The sequence below is a fragment of the Haliotis cracherodii genome, unplaced genomic scaffold (assembly GCF_022045235.1).
Source record: "Haliotis cracherodii isolate W230 unplaced genomic scaffold, xgHalCrac1.p SCAF_4, whole genome shotgun sequence".
In the NCBI taxonomy this organism is placed as follows: Eukaryota; Metazoa; Mollusca; class Gastropoda; order Lepetellida; family Haliotidae; genus Haliotis; species Haliotis cracherodii.
Genome location: NW_027266297.1, coordinates 33247788 through 33266834, shown reverse-complemented (window position 1 = coordinate 33266834; position 19047 = coordinate 33247788). Strand labels below are relative to the sequence as shown.

General features: G+C 39.6%; 1 protein-coding gene across 1 annotated transcript; it reads left to right on the top strand.

Annotated features, from left to right (window-relative positions):
* Window positions 1-1672: 1672 nt before the first annotated feature.
* LOC139478979 (multiple epidermal growth factor-like domains protein 10) lies at window positions 1673-15597 on the top strand. The gene is made up of 14 exons (XM_071261699.1): window positions 1673-1751; window positions 6625-6870; window positions 8008-8176; window positions 8481-8599; window positions 9061-9214; window positions 9369-9478; window positions 9915-10046; window positions 10169-10306; window positions 11415-11549; window positions 11747-11881; window positions 12146-12280; window positions 14169-14234; window positions 14696-14771; window positions 15438-15597. Exons 1-14 carry the CDS (start codon window positions 1673-1675, stop codon window positions 15577-15579), a joined length of 1836 nt encoding a protein of 611 aa, XP_071117800.1. The 3' UTR covers window positions 15580-15597.
* The last annotated feature ends 3450 nt before the right edge of the window (window positions 15598-19047 follow it).

Sequence of the window (19047 nt, the reverse complement as noted above, 5' to 3'; positions counted from 1 at the left end):
CCCCCCTCTTTAGAATGGAATATGACCTGACCCCATAATGTTGATGCCTTGATCAAGGGAATAGATTGTGTATCATAGAGCACCATACAATCCATACTATGCATTTGTATAATATTGCTACACTTGTAGGAAAGGGGGGAAAGGGTGGCCCAGTCGTCTAAGGCGCCGCGATTCGCTGTGCAGAGTTGCGTCCCTTGGGCATGCCAGAAATACCATGTCTTACTTACATGTGAAACGTATTCCCATTTAAGGTATAACTTTCTCCCCATGTTGCAAGGTACTTTTAAAGACCGTCAGTTAATGATAAATCTACTAAACTCTGAAAATCCTGATATGATCCATGTTGTTCCTGTATTCTTAAAATTGAGGAATGTGTAACTTGATTTAAAATCTGATCATGTACATCACGTGACAATGTTGAGATCCAATCTGCATTGTACTATGGGCCTTGATGCCTAAAATACTGAATAAACTGTCTGTCTGTCTTAAACCCAACTCACTTACTCACTTGTAGGAAAGGGAACAGGTATCCCAAGCCAAGGGGGATGCACGCCACACCATGGCCCTTCTCCGGAGACAATTATGAATAGTGTAAGTGTTCTTGGGTTACTAGCAAATCATTTGTAACAAATTCCAAATAAAGAAGTGGTTAGCTCACGACATGATCTTCAAACAGTGTCAATTTACGATAGGAAGTCATAGGATTAAGAAACTGTATGTCGTTACCTCATTTGATTCATCGTGAACCTGTACGTATGCGACACTACAGTACGTGGTTGTACGACATCGACCTGCACTGACCTTTGTGTTGCGATTGGCTTCGTTTAGAGATCATAAACCAGACACAACAATCTGAACAATTGGTTCCAATTGGACTGTACGTATAAAGGGATGTTAGATGTATCAGGAAATGTACTAGATATACATGTGTCTGGGGGAATTGTTCACTGCTTTGTGAGTTGCTTATATGCGCTTCTCAAAACTATTAATGTGGCTAATGCCAACTTCGAGATAAAGGTACAAAATTCTACAGCAAAGTCAAAGTTGTGACTGAGCCGAATGTTCGCGATAGAGTTATGTATTTATATATCGAATGAGGAGAAAAGCAGGCACATTTATATGTGTTTATATAGTGAAGCGGTTGGGACCTATTAATAGATTCGAGATGACGGGGTTCGACTGTATAACTATTTCTAAAAAAATATTATTCTTTCTGATAGTTTGTTTTATTAATGTAATTCTATTTTCTTTTGAGGAAGGCCTTCTGGTATAAACATATCTTCGGACATTGTCATACTCCAAAGTTACTTCTCGTATTGTCGGTTACATGCATTTTTTGCAGGAAAGCTTTTTGAAGTACATGTTCTCCGTACACGGATATGGCTTCTTGGATTACTGTATTGTTTTTCTTGATGATCTAATCAGCAAACACTGAATGAAGCAAAAAGCACTCATTTTGGAGTTATTATTGTATTTTATTGGATTTTGTGTAATCACACACAGTCAATGAAAAATATACACACATGGGGGACGCATGAACTGTGAGATATTTATGTAGGAAGCAGCCAAACAGCATAGGAAATGCACTGACTCATGTGGAAGCGTTGATAGATGATGTTAGTCACGTAAACCTGTGTCAATCATACGTGTGTCATTGAGTGTCGTACAAGTTATGGCGAACGTCTACCCATTAAGTGTCCTATTGCTTGGAGTGACTTTTACTGTCCTTACGTCAATAACTTCTTCTGGAGGTAAGTATCACGTCTGATCCATATACAGTGAGTACACTGTAGATTATTATTCATTATACTTACATATTTTAATAGTTTGAGGTTTACACGATATACGGCGTTTCCATTGGAAGAGAGGAAGGTCACATGACCGCGAAACTGACGTTCATAAGCTTATGAACAACACAATTTGACGTTCATCGCTGTTCACAGGACAGTAGTCTTGAAATGACGTAAACACTGACGGAATACTGGGAATTCCCTTGCACAAATAAATATAAAAACGTTGTTTCTGATCATGTAGACCCTCTTGACCACAGCGTTTCAGCATACATCGAGAAACGTTGACGAATATCCTAGCTACGACCTTTCCTAGTGAACAAAACGTAGAAATACACATCCTCTAGGCCCTGTCGTAGCATCGACTCGATCCGTGTCTGGACTGACTGTTACAGTCTACAGCAATCTATGAATTTACGTTGGTATCTATTTGACACATATTTATAATCACCTTTTAATGATCGGCCAACTGATCAATGATGACTAACCCATGTAACCGCCACAGGTTCATTAACTTCGGAAATTTCTCCTGTCACAGTTATCGTGTCGGCCATTTTGACGTCTCGTACTTGACGTGAATGTATTACGACGCACTGTCATTGTGACTGACTTAACAGACCTTTCTCACCCAATGATGATATTATTTGAATACATGTCTTGTAAACAAGCTACCACAGATGTTCCTGTAAAGCAAGTTGAGCATACAAACGCACATGTCAACTCTCTTTATCTTTTGGGGGGGGGGGGGGGGGGGGTTGGAGAACTATTTTTCTCCGCGATACAGCTGGTTGTTGTATGTCTGTCAGTGAAAGCATGAAGTCACACGTATAAATCTAGCGCTACATCCCTGGAGGTATATTAAAGTGATACAAAAAACTGGTTCCAAAAATGTGCAAGAATCCTCTCATATACTACAAAACCAAGGCACCTTAACGTTTTGAGTGAGTGAGTGAGTGAGTATGGTTTTACGCCGCTTTTAGCAATATTCCAGCAATATCACGGCGGGGGACACCAGAAATGGGCTTCACACATTGTACCCATGTCGGGAATCGAACCCGGGTCTTCGGCGTGACGAGCGAACGCTTTAACCACTAGGCTACCCGACCGCCCCCTTAACGTTTTGAGGATTTGTAGCTATTACTAGAACCTTCATATTACAACAGCTATTCGCGGCCAATATAAAGGTACACGGAATGACATATATTAGCAACCTCCGACAGATCAAATAGCCGTCCGGATACCACATTGCGTTTAGTCTATTTTGTACAATGATTTGGACAAATTCGGCGGCACTGAAACCTATAGTTACTGTAAGCGAACATCTGACTTTGTACACTGCAAACAAAGATTTAAAACACTGAAATGACTGCTTGTCTTTTTCTAAATGTAGCTGCTAATACAGGCCTAGACACCAGAGAATATCGGGTTTGCAATTTTGTCGGCTATAAGTGCATATAATCATCTTTAACTTATTTGATGATGTTATCATGCAGGATGCTACTTTTCATTTCAAGATGTGATTGTATATTTCATGAAGTCTTTGTATTCACTGTCTGTCAACTGGTTCAAAAGAATTGAAAAAAAACCCCGCATGCTTATTGTCCATAATTGCCATAATATTGCCAGTATACCGTATTCGACGTAATAAGCGCCCCGTTCTAATAAGCGCCCACGGCGATATTTGCTAATATATTGACTAGTGAACAATCCCAATTAGCACCCCTTCGGATTGATCAATGTACACAAGACTTATTTATTCGCGTATAATACGCACTCATGTGTTATATGCACCCGTAATTATAGGCAATTAAATTCTGGAAAAAATATATATGTCGTATATAACCATTTCAGGCTGTCAGCATAAACCACGAAATTTATCTTTCAACCCAGTTGTTCTTCACCAAAATAATATTCTAATAAGAGCCCCCTATTTCTAATTTTGAGAGCACCTTGGGCGCTTTTTACGTCGAATACGGTATTAGTAAGTGGTAATAAACAAATTCTCACTGTTGTTTCCTCCCGCAGATAATATTGATATCATTTCGAATACAGCTTGAAGTTATGGTAATTATATGCAGAAGAAAGTTTAAGAAGATTTTTAAGCGTGTTCCTAGTATAATGCAAAGGTAGATTTTCGCAGAAATGTTTGTTTGTTTGTTGTTTAACGCCGCACTCGGCAATATTCCATCTATATGATGGCGGTCTGTAAATAATCGATTCTGGACCAGACAATCCAGTGATTGACATCATGCGCATCGAGCCACGCAATTGTGATCGATGATATGCATCTACCAAGTCAGTGAGCTTGACCACCCGATCCCGTTAGTCGCCTCTTACGACGTTAGTCGCCTCTCTCTCTTTTATGGCGAGAATTGGTAAGTTCAACTGATAATTAGAATCAGTCGTGGTGTGGCTATTTCTGCTATTATGTGGTGGTCATATGATGAAAATAGTCCAATACCAAGTGCTGACTGATATATCATGTGTAGTATCATATGACCTTTGACTATCATAAACATTAATAAATGGTTTAATTGGTCTCTTTGATGTTAACCTATCATGTTGGCACATGCCCGAAGTTTCAAACATTGTTCGCTCAATACAAACAAAAGAGTACTTGTCTCTCATTTCCACGTGGGCACTGTTTACGACTTAGTATTTGTTTGTTTGTTGTTTAACGCCACACTCAGCAATATTCCAGCTATAGCGGTCTGTAAATAATCGTGTCTGGACAAGACAATCCAGTGATTGGGATTCGAAGACATGCATCAACCAAGTCAGCAAGCCTGACTATCCGATCCCGTTAGACGCCTCTTACGACAAGCATAGTCGCCTTTTACGGCAAGCATGGGTTGCTGAAGACCTATTCTAACCCGAATCTTCTCGGGTGTTCCGATTTAGTATAAAACATTGCATCAGGTATCATTCAAACACCAATCTGCCGTCGAACATAACGTCAAATATGCGATAACCACATGTTAAAGTAATTGGCTGAATACTGTTTTATGTCGCAATCACCACTAATATGAGAGCTATTAAAATTTCCTATATTCATCGGAAAAAGAAAATACGACTGGGCACATTCAATGATAACCATGGCATTAAAAAAACGCCCCTGCACTAAAAAATATGAAGGGTTGACTAAAACCAAATAGAAAGTGCTATGTTGTGGGGGTTACAAAACAGACGCATACGTCATCATATGTTTTACCCACCTCACTCCTACGCGTGCCTAACATGTATGATAGGGGAAGGTTTAACTGAGCAGCTGACAAAGCGTGAAGTTGTCGAAGGCTGGGAAATGACCTTTACTCGACATACGCGTGACGAAGATGAATGAAACATTTGGACTGTAAAGTAGGCAGTGATGTAAAATGAATCATGAGACTTCCACTTTTGTGTGTCAGATAACATCAGTAAACTCACATCTCGCCGGACGCCATCTTACTTTGACACATACAGTGTATTCATTGATCTGGATCTGGATTCATCAGGCCTGCATTCCCAGTAAACGGTGAAAGTATCGTTGTTATGTGCCTCTCAGACTCAGTGAGTGAGTGAGTGAGTGAGTGAGTGAGTGAGTGAGTATAGCTTCATTTTACACTGACACCATCAGTGTGCATATGTGCTTTTAGCAATATTACTGCAATATCACGTCGGGGAACACCAGAAATGGGCTTCACACATTGTACCCATGACGGGAATCGAACCCGGGTCTTCGGCGTGACGAGCGAACGCTTTAACCACTAAGCTACCCGACCGTCCCCAAGATTCAGTAGCGTTTATTCACAATACTGAGAGGCCATTGGCCAACAGTACAGGCTATACAGTGTATATATAATTATACATGAACATATTTGGAATTACTTAGGTTCATAGCATGCAATATGTACGTTGACATTTTTTTCGTTTTTTGCCTGACAATAATGCAAAAAATCTATATCCTGGGATAACGGATATACTTTTTATCAATGAATATAAAAGTTATCATTAACTCTTCTAAGGTAGCCACAGACCTCATCATCTAGTTAGTGACGCGCATAAATGGATTAACGACGACCCACTGTCCCTGTTGGACAATCAACGTCTCTGCACTAAGGGGCGTCATGGAATGATGGTAGTCTGATAAGTTCAATGACATTGGCGAGAGTGACGAAGCATTTCATTTACATGGGTGAGATGAAAGCATGGAACGTGACATCGACCTATCGGTCTCTTCGTGTGTTTTGAATATTTGTTGACATAAAACTACAGACCATATACATTCCTTCGAAATCCATTGATGAAATAAATTAATTAAATACACAATTACATTTGAAACACATAACTACATGCTAACTGTAACTAAGATGACTAAAAAGCCTCACCTCAAAATAGACAAATGATTTGAAACGATGTTTTTCACGTAAATTTGAGTAAATATGCGGCCTTAGGATTTTACTCAATTAAGCAGTTTGACGTCACATACATGCACTCGTCAGATGCAACATATTACACCGACATAACATGAACAATCAGTTAGTTAATCAGACTTGGGGAGACAAACGTTCAGGAAGACGATACATCCTCAGACAAACACCAGTCGCCATTATTCACCGAAACAGATTCAATTAGGCGTAAATAGCGGTAAAACGGACTGAAGCACTGAACATCAGAGATGACACCACGTGTTCGCAAAAAGGGGAGATATATACTGACTTACCAGTAGCATACGATTTGCATAAAAAGTAAATGTTCGTTTTAAGCCTGGCTCCGCAGTGGAGGACTCTTGTTTAAGAAAAGAACATTCAGGACCGATCACATTTGGTGCTAACCCAACTTCAACCATTTTCAGAGTCTTCAAAGTTAGTGATTCTGGTGGCTGATTTGGGTCGAGATCCTCAACCGGCGTCTTTACATATGATAAATCTACATCACCTGAACTTGTCAACGATTGAAAAACCATTTCTCATCAGTCCGATGGCCATTGAGTTCGATGAAGTGGGTGAACACATCTATTGGACGGATATTACCATGAAACAAGTGAGACGGGCTGATATCGATGGTGGAAAGTTTCAAGTCATATCACAACTACATGCAAGTAAGTACATCTTATGACATATAACACTATACAATTTTGAAATGATTTATTCTTTAACGCGAATGATTAGTGAACACTGAAAAAAAAAGTTTGGTTTGGAATTCGAATTTCATAATTGTCATAAGAATCGGATGATCACGCTCGTCGACTTAGTTGATTGTAACATCGATATCGTGGGACGTTGAAATGTATCAACAACTGGTTGCCTGGTTGAGATTCAAATATTTACAAGCCGAAAAAATACAGAGAAAGTATTGCTGACGGGGGCGTAAAATATCAAACAAAACATAATTTTTTTTATCAAAATTCACGTGAATCTTTGTTTCCACTTAAATTAGAGGAATTAGGAGATCCACTATAAAGTTTGCGAAAGTGTAGTTTTAGAACAATGTTTTGACCGTTACTTAAAACAAACCTCTCTCGTAATCCAAAATGTTTACCTTGAGTAAATGAAGGAAGGAAGGTTATATCAGCTACTGTAGTGCTAGAGTTGTATATGTCCTTTCAATAGAGAACGGATTCTATATGCGCCAGGGATGTAAATACAGTTGACCAAAATGCACGTCAAATTGTGAAAAAATGTATAACCTTACATTCGAGGGGTGGCTGAAAAGTTCCAAGCCTAACAAACAGGGGCCACGGGTGGCCCAGTCGTCTAAGGCGCCGCGATTCGCTGTGCAGAGTTGCGTCCCTTGGGCACGCCAGAAACCTATGATTGTGGGTTGGAATCCCGGTTCGCCCCGATTATGTTTCTAGGTTTGTCAGCACCATTTCAATAAGAATACGGTTTGATGTACCCTCTTAATGGCGGCCGTGTACCTCTCGTCTGTCTCCTCGGCCACACAAAGGCCACATCAAAACGTACAGAGGGGCCATGTGTGTTTGGAAGATTACAATGTGAAATAGAATACACCAAACGTTAACGGAGAGGTCTGTGTATGTTCCGGTCACGTCACTATAGCATGCACGACAATCGTAATGTGTACCGCATGGGTCCACCCATTGACCGTAATGACCCCTGTCCAAGGAACCAAGGAACCTGCGGATGATACATTGTGCAATTGCATAATTTCCATCCATTTTCTTTTACTTTTGCTTTTGATATAATGATTATTTTTGTGTATGAACTGTTGACAGCATCGTCGCCTAAAGGGTTAACAGTTGACAGTGGTACCAGACATATGTTCTACACAGATGATGGTGCAGATAGCATAGTCAAGGTTCAAATGACCACTTTAGTGACTGCGACAATTATTGATACTGGTCTACATACACCACGAGGGATTGTTGCTGATACCGGATACAGGTATTTAGTATACCGATTATAGCACCACTATGTCTACATCTTGAAACAATTATTATCTTGATAAAAACCTTGAAATATTATAAATAAATTCATGGATCTTAACAAAGTACATGGTTACGTAGTATGTTTTAAAAGATAATTTTCTTTTTCGTTTGAAGAAAGTAATGAAAAGTAAAACTAACACCTTCCTAAGACACGAATTTGAATCTTCTTATTTGTTGTGGTTTGGATTCAGATGATTCTTTTTTTTGTATGGAGACGTTAATAACGACACACGAGGTAAATTCGTGTTGATATTTTGCAGGCGATTGTACTGGGTGGACAGAGGAAAGATAGAGACCTCCGACTATATGGGAGATCTGAGGAAAACACTTGTCTCGTCTGACCTTCATTTTCCTAATGATATTACACTGGATGAAAACGGTGAGTACGATTTACTAAAAATAATGCTACCATGGTACTACGCTTTTTGAGTCATTCGAACACATGAAATAACGGTCATGATCATTGTCGAATGATAATTTGAACTCTTTGTGATAATATCGTACACATGATCATGCTGAGAAAAGGTATTTCAGCAGAAAGTGTAGTGAACCAATCGTGAAAGTTAAATTTATCACGATTCATGATTTATACACTAGTGTTCTTAATGGTAAAGTATTTCACTTCAAAATTGACATTAAATACTAGTATATGTAGGTTCGAATCTCAGAATGAAGATAATCATCAGTCTGCCAGCACCATACCAGTTTGTTTCACCGTAAGTTGGAAAATACCGTTACGTCTACGACGTGCGTCCATTTTGGCTGTCCTTCAACATTGAACTTGAACATCAACGTCCAGTCATGCAACCTACTCACTCAGTGTTCTAATTCCCACTGAAGCTGGCCGACTGTACTGGACGGACACTGCTGGTTACATTGGATCTATTCTTGTGGATGGCTCAGACAGGAAGACAGTACTTACCCAGGGCGGAACTAAATTCTTCTTCATATCCTTTTACAACGAGCTGCTCTACTACACGGTGTTTGGAAATGAGTGAGATTTTAGTTGGATTCTTATGAACTTCATATTCCCTAAAGCCTAAAACTATGTGAGAATGAAATATGTCAGTCATTTGAACATGGCGGAGGATGTTCATACCAAAATGTCTGAGATGATATGATGATATGATGATATTTCTGTTATACAGCACAATTAACATCATAAGTGCAGATGGCATTTATTGGGCGCCGTTGAAAGCAAGTACCATTCAATCATGTGCTGGAATTCACGTTTTTTCCCCGAGCTACAATAATTCAGGTATCCAAATAGCGGTTTTGTAATTTTAAGGACAAAGTTTTTGCTGTTTTAAAAGATGCTTTAAGCTTTCATATACACAAAGATGTGGGAGTTCTCAGACACTCACAATGAATGATTCGACCAAATTCAACAGGGACACGGGTGGCCCAGTCGTCTCAATTCGCTATGTAGGGCAATGTCCATTAGTCATACCAGAATCCTACGATTGTGGGTTCGAATCCCATATTCATAGTTTGTTTGCACAGTACTGGTGCCCGTAGGTTTCACAAGTGGCAAGCATCTAAGACCTGCATCACTTAAGGCTTTCCTCCCTTATGCGGATATAACTGTGATTAAACTGAAAAGCTGCTCAACTCATTCATTCGTTACCAATACTATGAATATTTTCAATCTAAAAAAAATCCATTAAAAAATTTGATGTTGAAAGTTGTGACAGCTCCTTGCCCGGATGGTCAGTACGGAAACACGTGTGATCCCTGTGGACACTGTGCCTACATATGTGAAAAGACAACCGGCCTGTGCTATGGAGGATGTTCACCTGGCTATACGGGAGACAAGTGCACGGCAGGTTTGTTTCAGCCTCTTTTCAATCCTGTCAAAATGTTGCATAGAAATGTTCTAAAAGGAATGTGCATGTCTGTATGCTAGCCATTTTTCTCGATTATATTGTTTTCTTCAAATTAAATTTAGTTTGTACGCCGGGAACCTTTGGTGATGAGTGTGGCTCTGTGTGCTTTAACTGCAACACCGGAAGTGTGTGTGACCCAGTGACTGGGCAATGCCCGGATGGATGTCAGCCGGGATGGAGGGGATCTCACTGCGACATAGGTACGTTTATGAGGGAGCTTCTACATTAAAACTACCACGGCTTCAATACGTTAATGAAATAAGTATATACTTGTCTTCGCAATCGACTGCAGAAAAGTATTTTTTATCGTTTAATAAGACGACATGATTCAATGAACGAACAAGTATTCAATGGTGGCATCACAACGCTTTATGATTCATGCAAAAGTTTGGTATCTTCTTCACACGTATCAACACACACTGTGTTCTCCATATACATACGGCGCACGCACACCTTGTGGTATGTGTGCTGGTGACGCCCTCTGCACCATGACGACTGGAAGCTGCCGAGCTGGATGCCGAACAGGATGGAGGGGTGTCCGATGTGATCGAGGTTAAATTATAAGTAGTTTATAGACACTATCCTGCCATGCAACAACTACACTTGTACGGGTGTAAGATATTAGAGGTCTATGACATAATTTATCAGCTGCATTTACTTCAAAACACTTTAAATCATAGTTAGGGGGCACGGGTGGCCCAGTCGTCTAAGGCGCCGCAATTTGCTGTGCAGAGTTGCGTCCCTTGGGCATGCTAGAAACCTATGATTGTGGGTTGGAATCCCGGTTCGCCCGATTATGTTTCTAGGTTTGTCAGCACCATACCCGTGCTCGTGGGTTTCACCGAAGTGGTAAAGGTCTGAGACCTGTATCACAATCAGGGGGCTTTCTGGATAATAACATTGTTAAAGATGCTGTGGGATGATGGGGTAGCGTAGTGTTCCAGTGTTGGCTCGTCACGCCTAAGACCTAGGTCGGATTCCCGAGATGGGTACATTATGCGAAGCCGGGATGCTGACGAAAAACGGTGTACAACCCAACTCGACTCACCTACCGTTGCCTCGGGATCACATTTAGGCAATACCTGTTTATGGAGGGTATGGAGTCTACCTAGGTTCGGCCTCTACATATCAAAAGTGATGCGATCTTAGCATATTTTTCATTTTTCATTTGGAGTTCAAACTGTATTGACGCGAATGGTCAGGTTTAAGAAAATTCAAGTCATGTTCGTGTTAACATACTATACGCAATTGCTCAAAATAGACAATGGACACTGGTGTTTTCTAATGTATACTTATCTTTATATACAGCTTGTGATGCGAACACACACGGAGAATTGTGTGTGTCGTGTGGCTACTGTGCTGGAGGCGTTTCATGTGACCAGGTGTCAGGCGTCTGTCCTGATGGATGCCAGTATGGGTGGATTGGAGACAAATGTGACAGAGGTATGTCAACACTTGAATTTGATAACAATCACAATGTGGTTAGACTAGCATACCTTAGATTAAGATTGAGAAACACTCTAAACTAGTGTCTAGCTGGATGCCCATTCAAAAGTGTGAAATTTCCCCCCAAAAGACAGAAAGAAAAGCCATTTATAACTTCCTTGAAGACCAGATTACCATGTACGACGTGAATTCAGAGTGTCCTACCAACACTTATGGAGCATCATGTGCGGCTTGTGGTTTCTGTGCTGGGGGTGTCTCCTGCGACAACGTTTCAGGCAAATGTGAGGCCGGATGTCATGCTGGGTGGACTGGAGAAAAATGTGACAGATGTAAGTCACCATTCGTTTTGTCGGTTAACATAATTATACTCATTGTTTTGAAAAAAACCAGCATGCGAATTGGTACAAACACCATTACGGAGGATGCTGATATATTTGTTTTGTTATCCTGAAGCAAATTAATCTTGGAAGGTATTTTCCATATTGCATGTCCAATATTTCACAACTTCGTTACAACATGATACCAAAACGGTAATAATCCCAACACACTCTCCCATTACATGTGATATTGACGTAATGAAAATCACTGTTTAGCATGTCAACCAAATACATATGGCACATCCTGTGCTTCATGTGGCCACTGCGCTGGAGGTGCTTTCTGTAACCGGAGCTCCGGACTGTGTCCAACAGGATGTCAAGATGGCTGGACAACATTATTGTGTAACATTAGTAAGTGTAGAAATAAACTTAACTGGTATATATGTATACTTAATATATATTCATTTTCTAAAACGATATCTCAGATATTAATAACATTTGTGTATCTGTGAAACGTTTGGTAAGCTGTGCATAGAATAACACTACGTTTCGAAACATAACGTTTCCTATTGTTGTTATGCTTTACCCAGTCTCATTAAAATCAGACCTCAGTTCTCGCTACCGCTAAACAAAGATCTGAGGACATCCCATTAGGGGTCACGTCAGAACGACCTTGCATCCGACCAACTTTGGCTTTGGTGTGAAGGTGGCAGAATCAACAATATAACTTGAAAGCATGGCCATGAGTATTGGAACATATACTGACATGAACTCCAGGGCAAAAGAAAGTATACACCCATGAAACAAACAAAGATGGTGATTCGATAGTGATGTGTTTGATACCGATAACATAGTTGTGTTTTGGAACTTAAGTGTGCAGTGTTTCGGCGACATTGTCAGCCTGGTAACATTTTGATAACGTTTTGAATATTCCAATTTTCAAGAGTATTCTTTCTTTTGCTCGGTTGTTTATGTCGTAAGCATTTGTTTATGAATCATTTTCAAATGGTGACTACCAGGTGTTCACGAAAATGCATTGACGTTGACTCAGTTGACTCATTTTGATAACGCTTGTATCCATCAAATCCAATTGTCAAGTGAATACTATTATTTTGTTCAAGAGTATTCTTTCTTTTGCTCGGTTGTTTATGTCGTAAGCATTTGTTTATGAATCATTTTCAAATGGTGACTACCAGGTGTTCACGAAAATGCATTGACGTTGACTCAGTTGACTCATTTTGATAACGCTTGTATCCATCAAATCCAATTGTCAAGTGAATACTATTATTTTGTTCAAGAGTATTCTTTCTTTTGCTCGGTTGTTTATGTCGTAAGCATTTGTTTATGAATCATTTTCAAATGGTGACTACCAGGTGTTCACGAAAATGCATTGACGTTGACTCAGTTGACTCATTTTGATAACGCTTGTATCCATCAAATCCAATTGTCAAGTGAATACTATTATTTTGTTCAAGAGTATTCTTTCTTTTGCTCGGTTGTTTATGTCGTAAGCATTTGTTTATGAATCATTTTCAAATGGTGACTACCAGGTGTTCACGAAAATGCATTGACGTTGACTCAGTTGACTCATTTTGATAACGCTTGTATCCATCAAATCCAATTGTCAAGTGAATACTATTATTTTGTTCAAGAGTATTCTTTCTTTTGCTCGGTTGTTTATGTCGTAAGCATTTGTTTATGAATCATTTTCAAATGGTGACTACCAGGTGTTCACGAAAATGCATTGACGTTGACTCAGTTGACTCATTTTGATAACGCTTGTATCCATCAAATCCAATTGTCAAGTGAATACTATTATTTTGCTGGGCAGTTAAATAATCTAATGTGTCTTTGATCACAAGAGGTTTGAATATGAGTGAATTGGGAGTATGTAAAATTAGTGAGTGTAGAAATACACTTGATTGATGTATATTCATTATCTACGACCCAAAGGGATATATCAGATATGGATGATTGCATTTGTGTCTATCTTTGCACCGTTTGATGATTATGATCAACTACAACCTATAGAGTTTTATTGTAAAAATTCTTTGAAAGGAATCAGTGAAAACCCAAGAATGATACAAAGTAACAGACTGTTATTGACTTTGCCTTTGTCGTGTGCAACCAGTGGGGCAGGGACCGCTCAACTTTTCGCGAACACCTGGTATCATCACTATTTGATAGTGATTCCTAAACACATGCTCATGATATAGTCGGAATCGTACATTGGACTGTGCTTACCGCAGACATCTTTACAACATATGGAAAGGGTGTTAATGACAGAGTTGTTTTACAGAAACCGTCGGAGCAACTGCGGAAAACCAGACTTCCATTGACAATGCTGATGGAATTCCACCTACTGGTAATGCTGATGATATAGTGTCACCCATACTGGCACTGTAGTTTACTACGAATACTTACATTAAACAATCGCAAGCGAAGGTATTATTGAAAACGATAATTCTGTAACTTTGAGTCCTATTAATCAGGTAGTCACAGAGAAAGAAGGATCCTTATATAAGGAAAATATTAACATCTGTTTCTGGGTTCATTAAAGTTTCTTGTCTTGATTTATTTCCGAAGATGTCAATTGGTTATATCCCTTATAACTTCCTCAAACTCCGATGTGAGTAATTCTCCGTCCATGATAAGAGGATGGTACCAAAGGCTGTGAACCTTATCCTCACATTAATTCTGGAAATGATATCCGTAGGTTCTGTCCCTCCTTGGTTCTTTAAATACTAAATCAATATGATTATCGTTACCTTGTACGGCATTATGACCCACAGAATGCCTTTTATAAATTGGTTATATACTTGGTAGGTACGTTAATCGGAATCGCTTCAGCTGGAATACTTCTCATCGTCGTTGTTGTAGCCGTGACTGTATGTGTTCTCACGTAAGTTAATTCACAACATGTAGAATGAGTGAGCGTGAATTGCGTTTAACGCCACATTGAACAGTAGCCCAGGTATATCACGGCGTATCAGCTTGGTGTGGGAGGAAAGCCCAAAGAGATGCAAGTCTTAGGCATTTACAAATTCGGTGAAACCAACGAGCAAAATCATGGCGATTCGAAGATTCGAACCGACGATCACTGGTTTCTCTAACTGCATGACGAGTTGTGGCGCATTAGATGACTGGACCACACGTGCCCCTGCGAAATCAGAAGGGAGCGCATACCAAACACTTAAGCTGAATGTATACATTTAAATGAGGTGTGTTTATAATGATTGTATGTTTCATGTACCAGTATTATCAGTTAAGTACTATTGTTGATTTAAGGCCTAATGTAAATTTAGCAATTGTGACTTCCGTTTTAGGCGATATTAAATACGCAAATCATGTCGTCATATCCATGATCGAATGTATCAATTAATGTAATTTTAATTATGATTCTGTTAACAGCAGGGGCGTTGGGGTACCGTAGCCTAGTGGTTAAAGAGTTCGCTCGTCACGTCGAATACCCGGGTTCAATTCCCCACATGTATCCCCCGCCGTAATATTGCTGTAATATTGCTAAATGCGGCGTAAAACAAAACTCACTCATTCACTCTGTTAACAGCAAGGGGATAAAGTGCCGGGGAATGACTGATACAGATTTCAAGCACAGAGATCACATCCAGCATGCAACAGTGGAAGATAGTTATACCATGTACACCAAGAAGGTGTCCAGTGTGCACATCCTGCAGCAGGACGAGATGTAGGAGGGATGTAAAAAGTGTGTGAGGATGTTATGAGTAACATCAGAATTTCAGCCATGTAGTTACAAGAACGGAATATATTTAGCTGAAATTAAAAAAGGGAATACTAATATTTAATTTCTATTGACATGAAATGTTTTTGTGTGGTTTCATTCTTGTTACACGTGGTGCTGTTTTATCCAGTGGTAGTTTGCTCAGATCCTTCACTTCCTCCATTTCTGCTGGGCACAAGTGTGCTGAAACCTGGAAGAAATGTACAGTAAAATACGTTTATAACGAACACGCTTATAACGAACTCACGGATAATACGAACTTAATTTTTGGTCCCGGCCATTTGCTGTATAGATGTTGTATATATGCTTATAACGGTTGTAACGAACTGAAACTAATGGTCCATTTGAGTTCGTTATAACCGTAGTTTATACATAAATAAACTGTCATCGAATACACTTACAGGGGCACTGGGCTGGTGGTATTCTCGTCACCTTCACTGTTACGACTCCCCAACATAGGTTTAGTTTAGGCATCTGTGAGACATCCATAAGCGTGGCTCGTGATTGAAGTTAATGGTTTTCATGGTTCATACTTGATTATTTAAAGGCCGTCTAATACACCCGGAATATTGCTTCGGGGTAAAACACCTTACACTCACTCATTCAAAGCAAATGTGTTTTTTCGTGGTTCTAAACATCCTTCAGAAATAAGGAACTTGACATACATGTACTAAAAGGAAAAATACTGTATGCATGGATCACTAAAAACAACGATGACACCAGGTGTTCACGAAAAGGGTAGTCACATCCCGCTCTACCGGTAGAACCCGCCACTCACGCTATTTGCATAAAAAGTAAGTGTTAGTTGCCTAACTCCGCGCAGCAGCACTCTAGTCACACAACGGCGGTCTGAAAGTTATGGAGTCTTGGCCAATCATGTGAACCAGATAATCCACCGACACTATAGCGCGTTTACCGAATTTGTTGAAACTAAACATGTTAAAGCTATTATTCGCTTATGTTACAAAAAGTAGACTCAGCAACAAAACCGCATATGCAAGTATATTATACATTACATTTAACATGCGTAAATGTGAATTATATCACATGACTGAATTTTCTGACGATGAATGTAGGAAACCAGTTTGTCTGCTAAATGAACATTACCTTATCTAAATGAGGAAACAATACAGCCATGACAATGTAGCATTGACTCAAAAGCTCGTACTTTAATCACCAGTTTACGGCCACTTAGCATCTATGATAAATGTTCAGTTCGTTTATTGCCATTTACTGTTAGTATTGATTTTCAGTTATTTAATACTTTTGTTGTTGTAAATGCAATAGAAGTAAGCAAATGGAAAATGTATTTTTTTAAACATATAGAGAGAGCAGGTGTGGATAACCATTACTGTACCTTCCTCACAATTTATTTCACACCATTGGCCAAGTTGGAATTAATGTAATATGTGTAACTCATTTATTGACATTAAAAGGCTCATAATGTGCATTGTGCTTTATTGAAACAAGTCCCGGGAATAACATTAAAGTGATTGTTTAGTCATTGTTACATTATGGTGGTGTCGTATGGGAGTTTCTATACTCACATATATCATACCGATCGACTAGCAGTACGATCCATATTGTTAATAATCCACACATGGGAACCATTGTGGAAAACGTTGGCTTGTCATTTCAAAGCCCCAGGTTCGATTTCAAGCAAGGGTACAAATGCGTGGTCACCAAACTTCGCTTTCGTGATATGGCTGGAATGTATCTAAACTAATGTATTTATCTGACAATATGAAACTGATATTAGTGAAATAACACTTTATGCCGGAACTGCTTCAGTCGGCCTCAAAGATGACACTATGGTTGTCGAGTAAGACATTGAAAAACAGTATGAAAATACTTAATAAAAAGAACATTTGTCTCATTTCCTGAAACGACATTCCTGCTCGTGGTCGCGTCCCTCATGAAAATATCAACTTGAGATAAGCATGTTCGTTGACAAGAAAGGCAAAGATCCTATAAATTATAATTTGAAAACCATTATTTCTCCGATGAATGTATGCTTAGATTAAGGACCCAGCCACTATCCATGAGTAGAAAAAGATGCACGGTGATTTATGGTTGGTTGAAGTTGGCCTCCTTTTTTTCCCGGTGGAGTGAAGCCTCCTTCGTCTGGGTTCAGAATAGCAGCCTTTTGTTTGTCCATGAAGTCGCAACCAGACACATCTTTCACACCACGACCATCACCAGGTCTTTAACAGTGGTATGAAGACAAATACATAATGGACACTAAGTGACACACCATGTCACTATGTAGGGAGAAGGCGTTCAGTTAAGGTCTCGGGATCAAAGATCTCATTTCGCTAGTACGATAGAAGTTTCCAGGGTTAGTTATAAGTTTTGTCAAAGTTGACTCGTCGTATTGGATTTACCATCCATTATTCTTGGTGTTTCAGGGACTAACTTCATTATAACGATGATGACATGATTTCCTGTAAGAATTGACTTCTGAATAAAGCACAAAAACTCTGTTCGTGTTGTTGATTAACACGAGTCGCCAGGAGTCACCACCTTAACAAAGTGTGTCTATATTCACACACGTGAAGATCCGGATAAGAAATGGTCTTCAGCAACCAATGCTTGTCGTCAGAGGTGGTCAGAGTCACTGACTTGGTTGACCCCAATTGCTTAGATCGAAACTAATGATGTCAATCACTGGTCCTGACTCGATTATTTACAGACCGCCGTCATATAGCTGAACTATTGTTGAGTGCGGCGTTAAACAATAAACAAATCACATGTGATACTGTTGTTGCTACTGTTGAGAAAATGAGTCACTCATGACATGTGGTTATCTCCCTTACACCGACAGCTTGGTTAGAAGACCAGATCACGCCTCCAGACAGCTTGTACTGGTAATCCTGTAATGAGCCGAGTATAAGTACATTCTCGTGGAAATGACCATGTGTTGAAAGGACATGTGTGTAAAAACAATAATGTCGCGAACACCATCTATGTAAATTTGTGTTACCTTGACGAAATGTCTTGAACGCTTGTACAGCTTCCGCTTCTGTCTCTGTTAAACGAGATATTCCTCTTTTCTTTTGAAAATAGAGCATGTGTCGACTTAATATAATGTCAGGGTGCAGCTGGTTGTATTTTTTTTATGTGAGAAGCACAAAGATCTGTGTGTTCGCATATACACGTTAAGCATTAGATATATGCAGTTACAACTGTAGCATGGTTCTAAGCCGATATTCTAAGCCAATATTCCAGCAATATCACCAGAAATGGCCTTTATACAGTGTACCCATGTGGGGAATCGAACCCCGGTCTTCGGCGTGACGAGCGGACGCTTTAACCACTAGGATACCCCATCGCCACTGCATCTAGAGAGGTTTACAAAAATATGGGGTGCAGTAACAGTAGCGTATGCCCTGTACAGTGACGTTCCTAGAAGTTTTAG

Coding starts and splice junctions, on each gene's coding strand:
- LOC139478979 (XM_071261699.1), top strand. CDS start 1,673: ATGGCGAACGTCTACCCATTAAGTGTCCTATTGCTTGGAGTGACTTTT. Junction 8,600..9,060: donor TATTACACTGGATGAAAACG/GTGAGTACGATT, acceptor TTCCCACTGAAG/CTGGCCGACTGTACTGGACG. Junction 11,550..11,746: donor TGGAGACAAATGTGACAGAG/GTATGTCAACAC, acceptor ACGTGAATTCAG/AGTGTCCTACCAACACTTAT.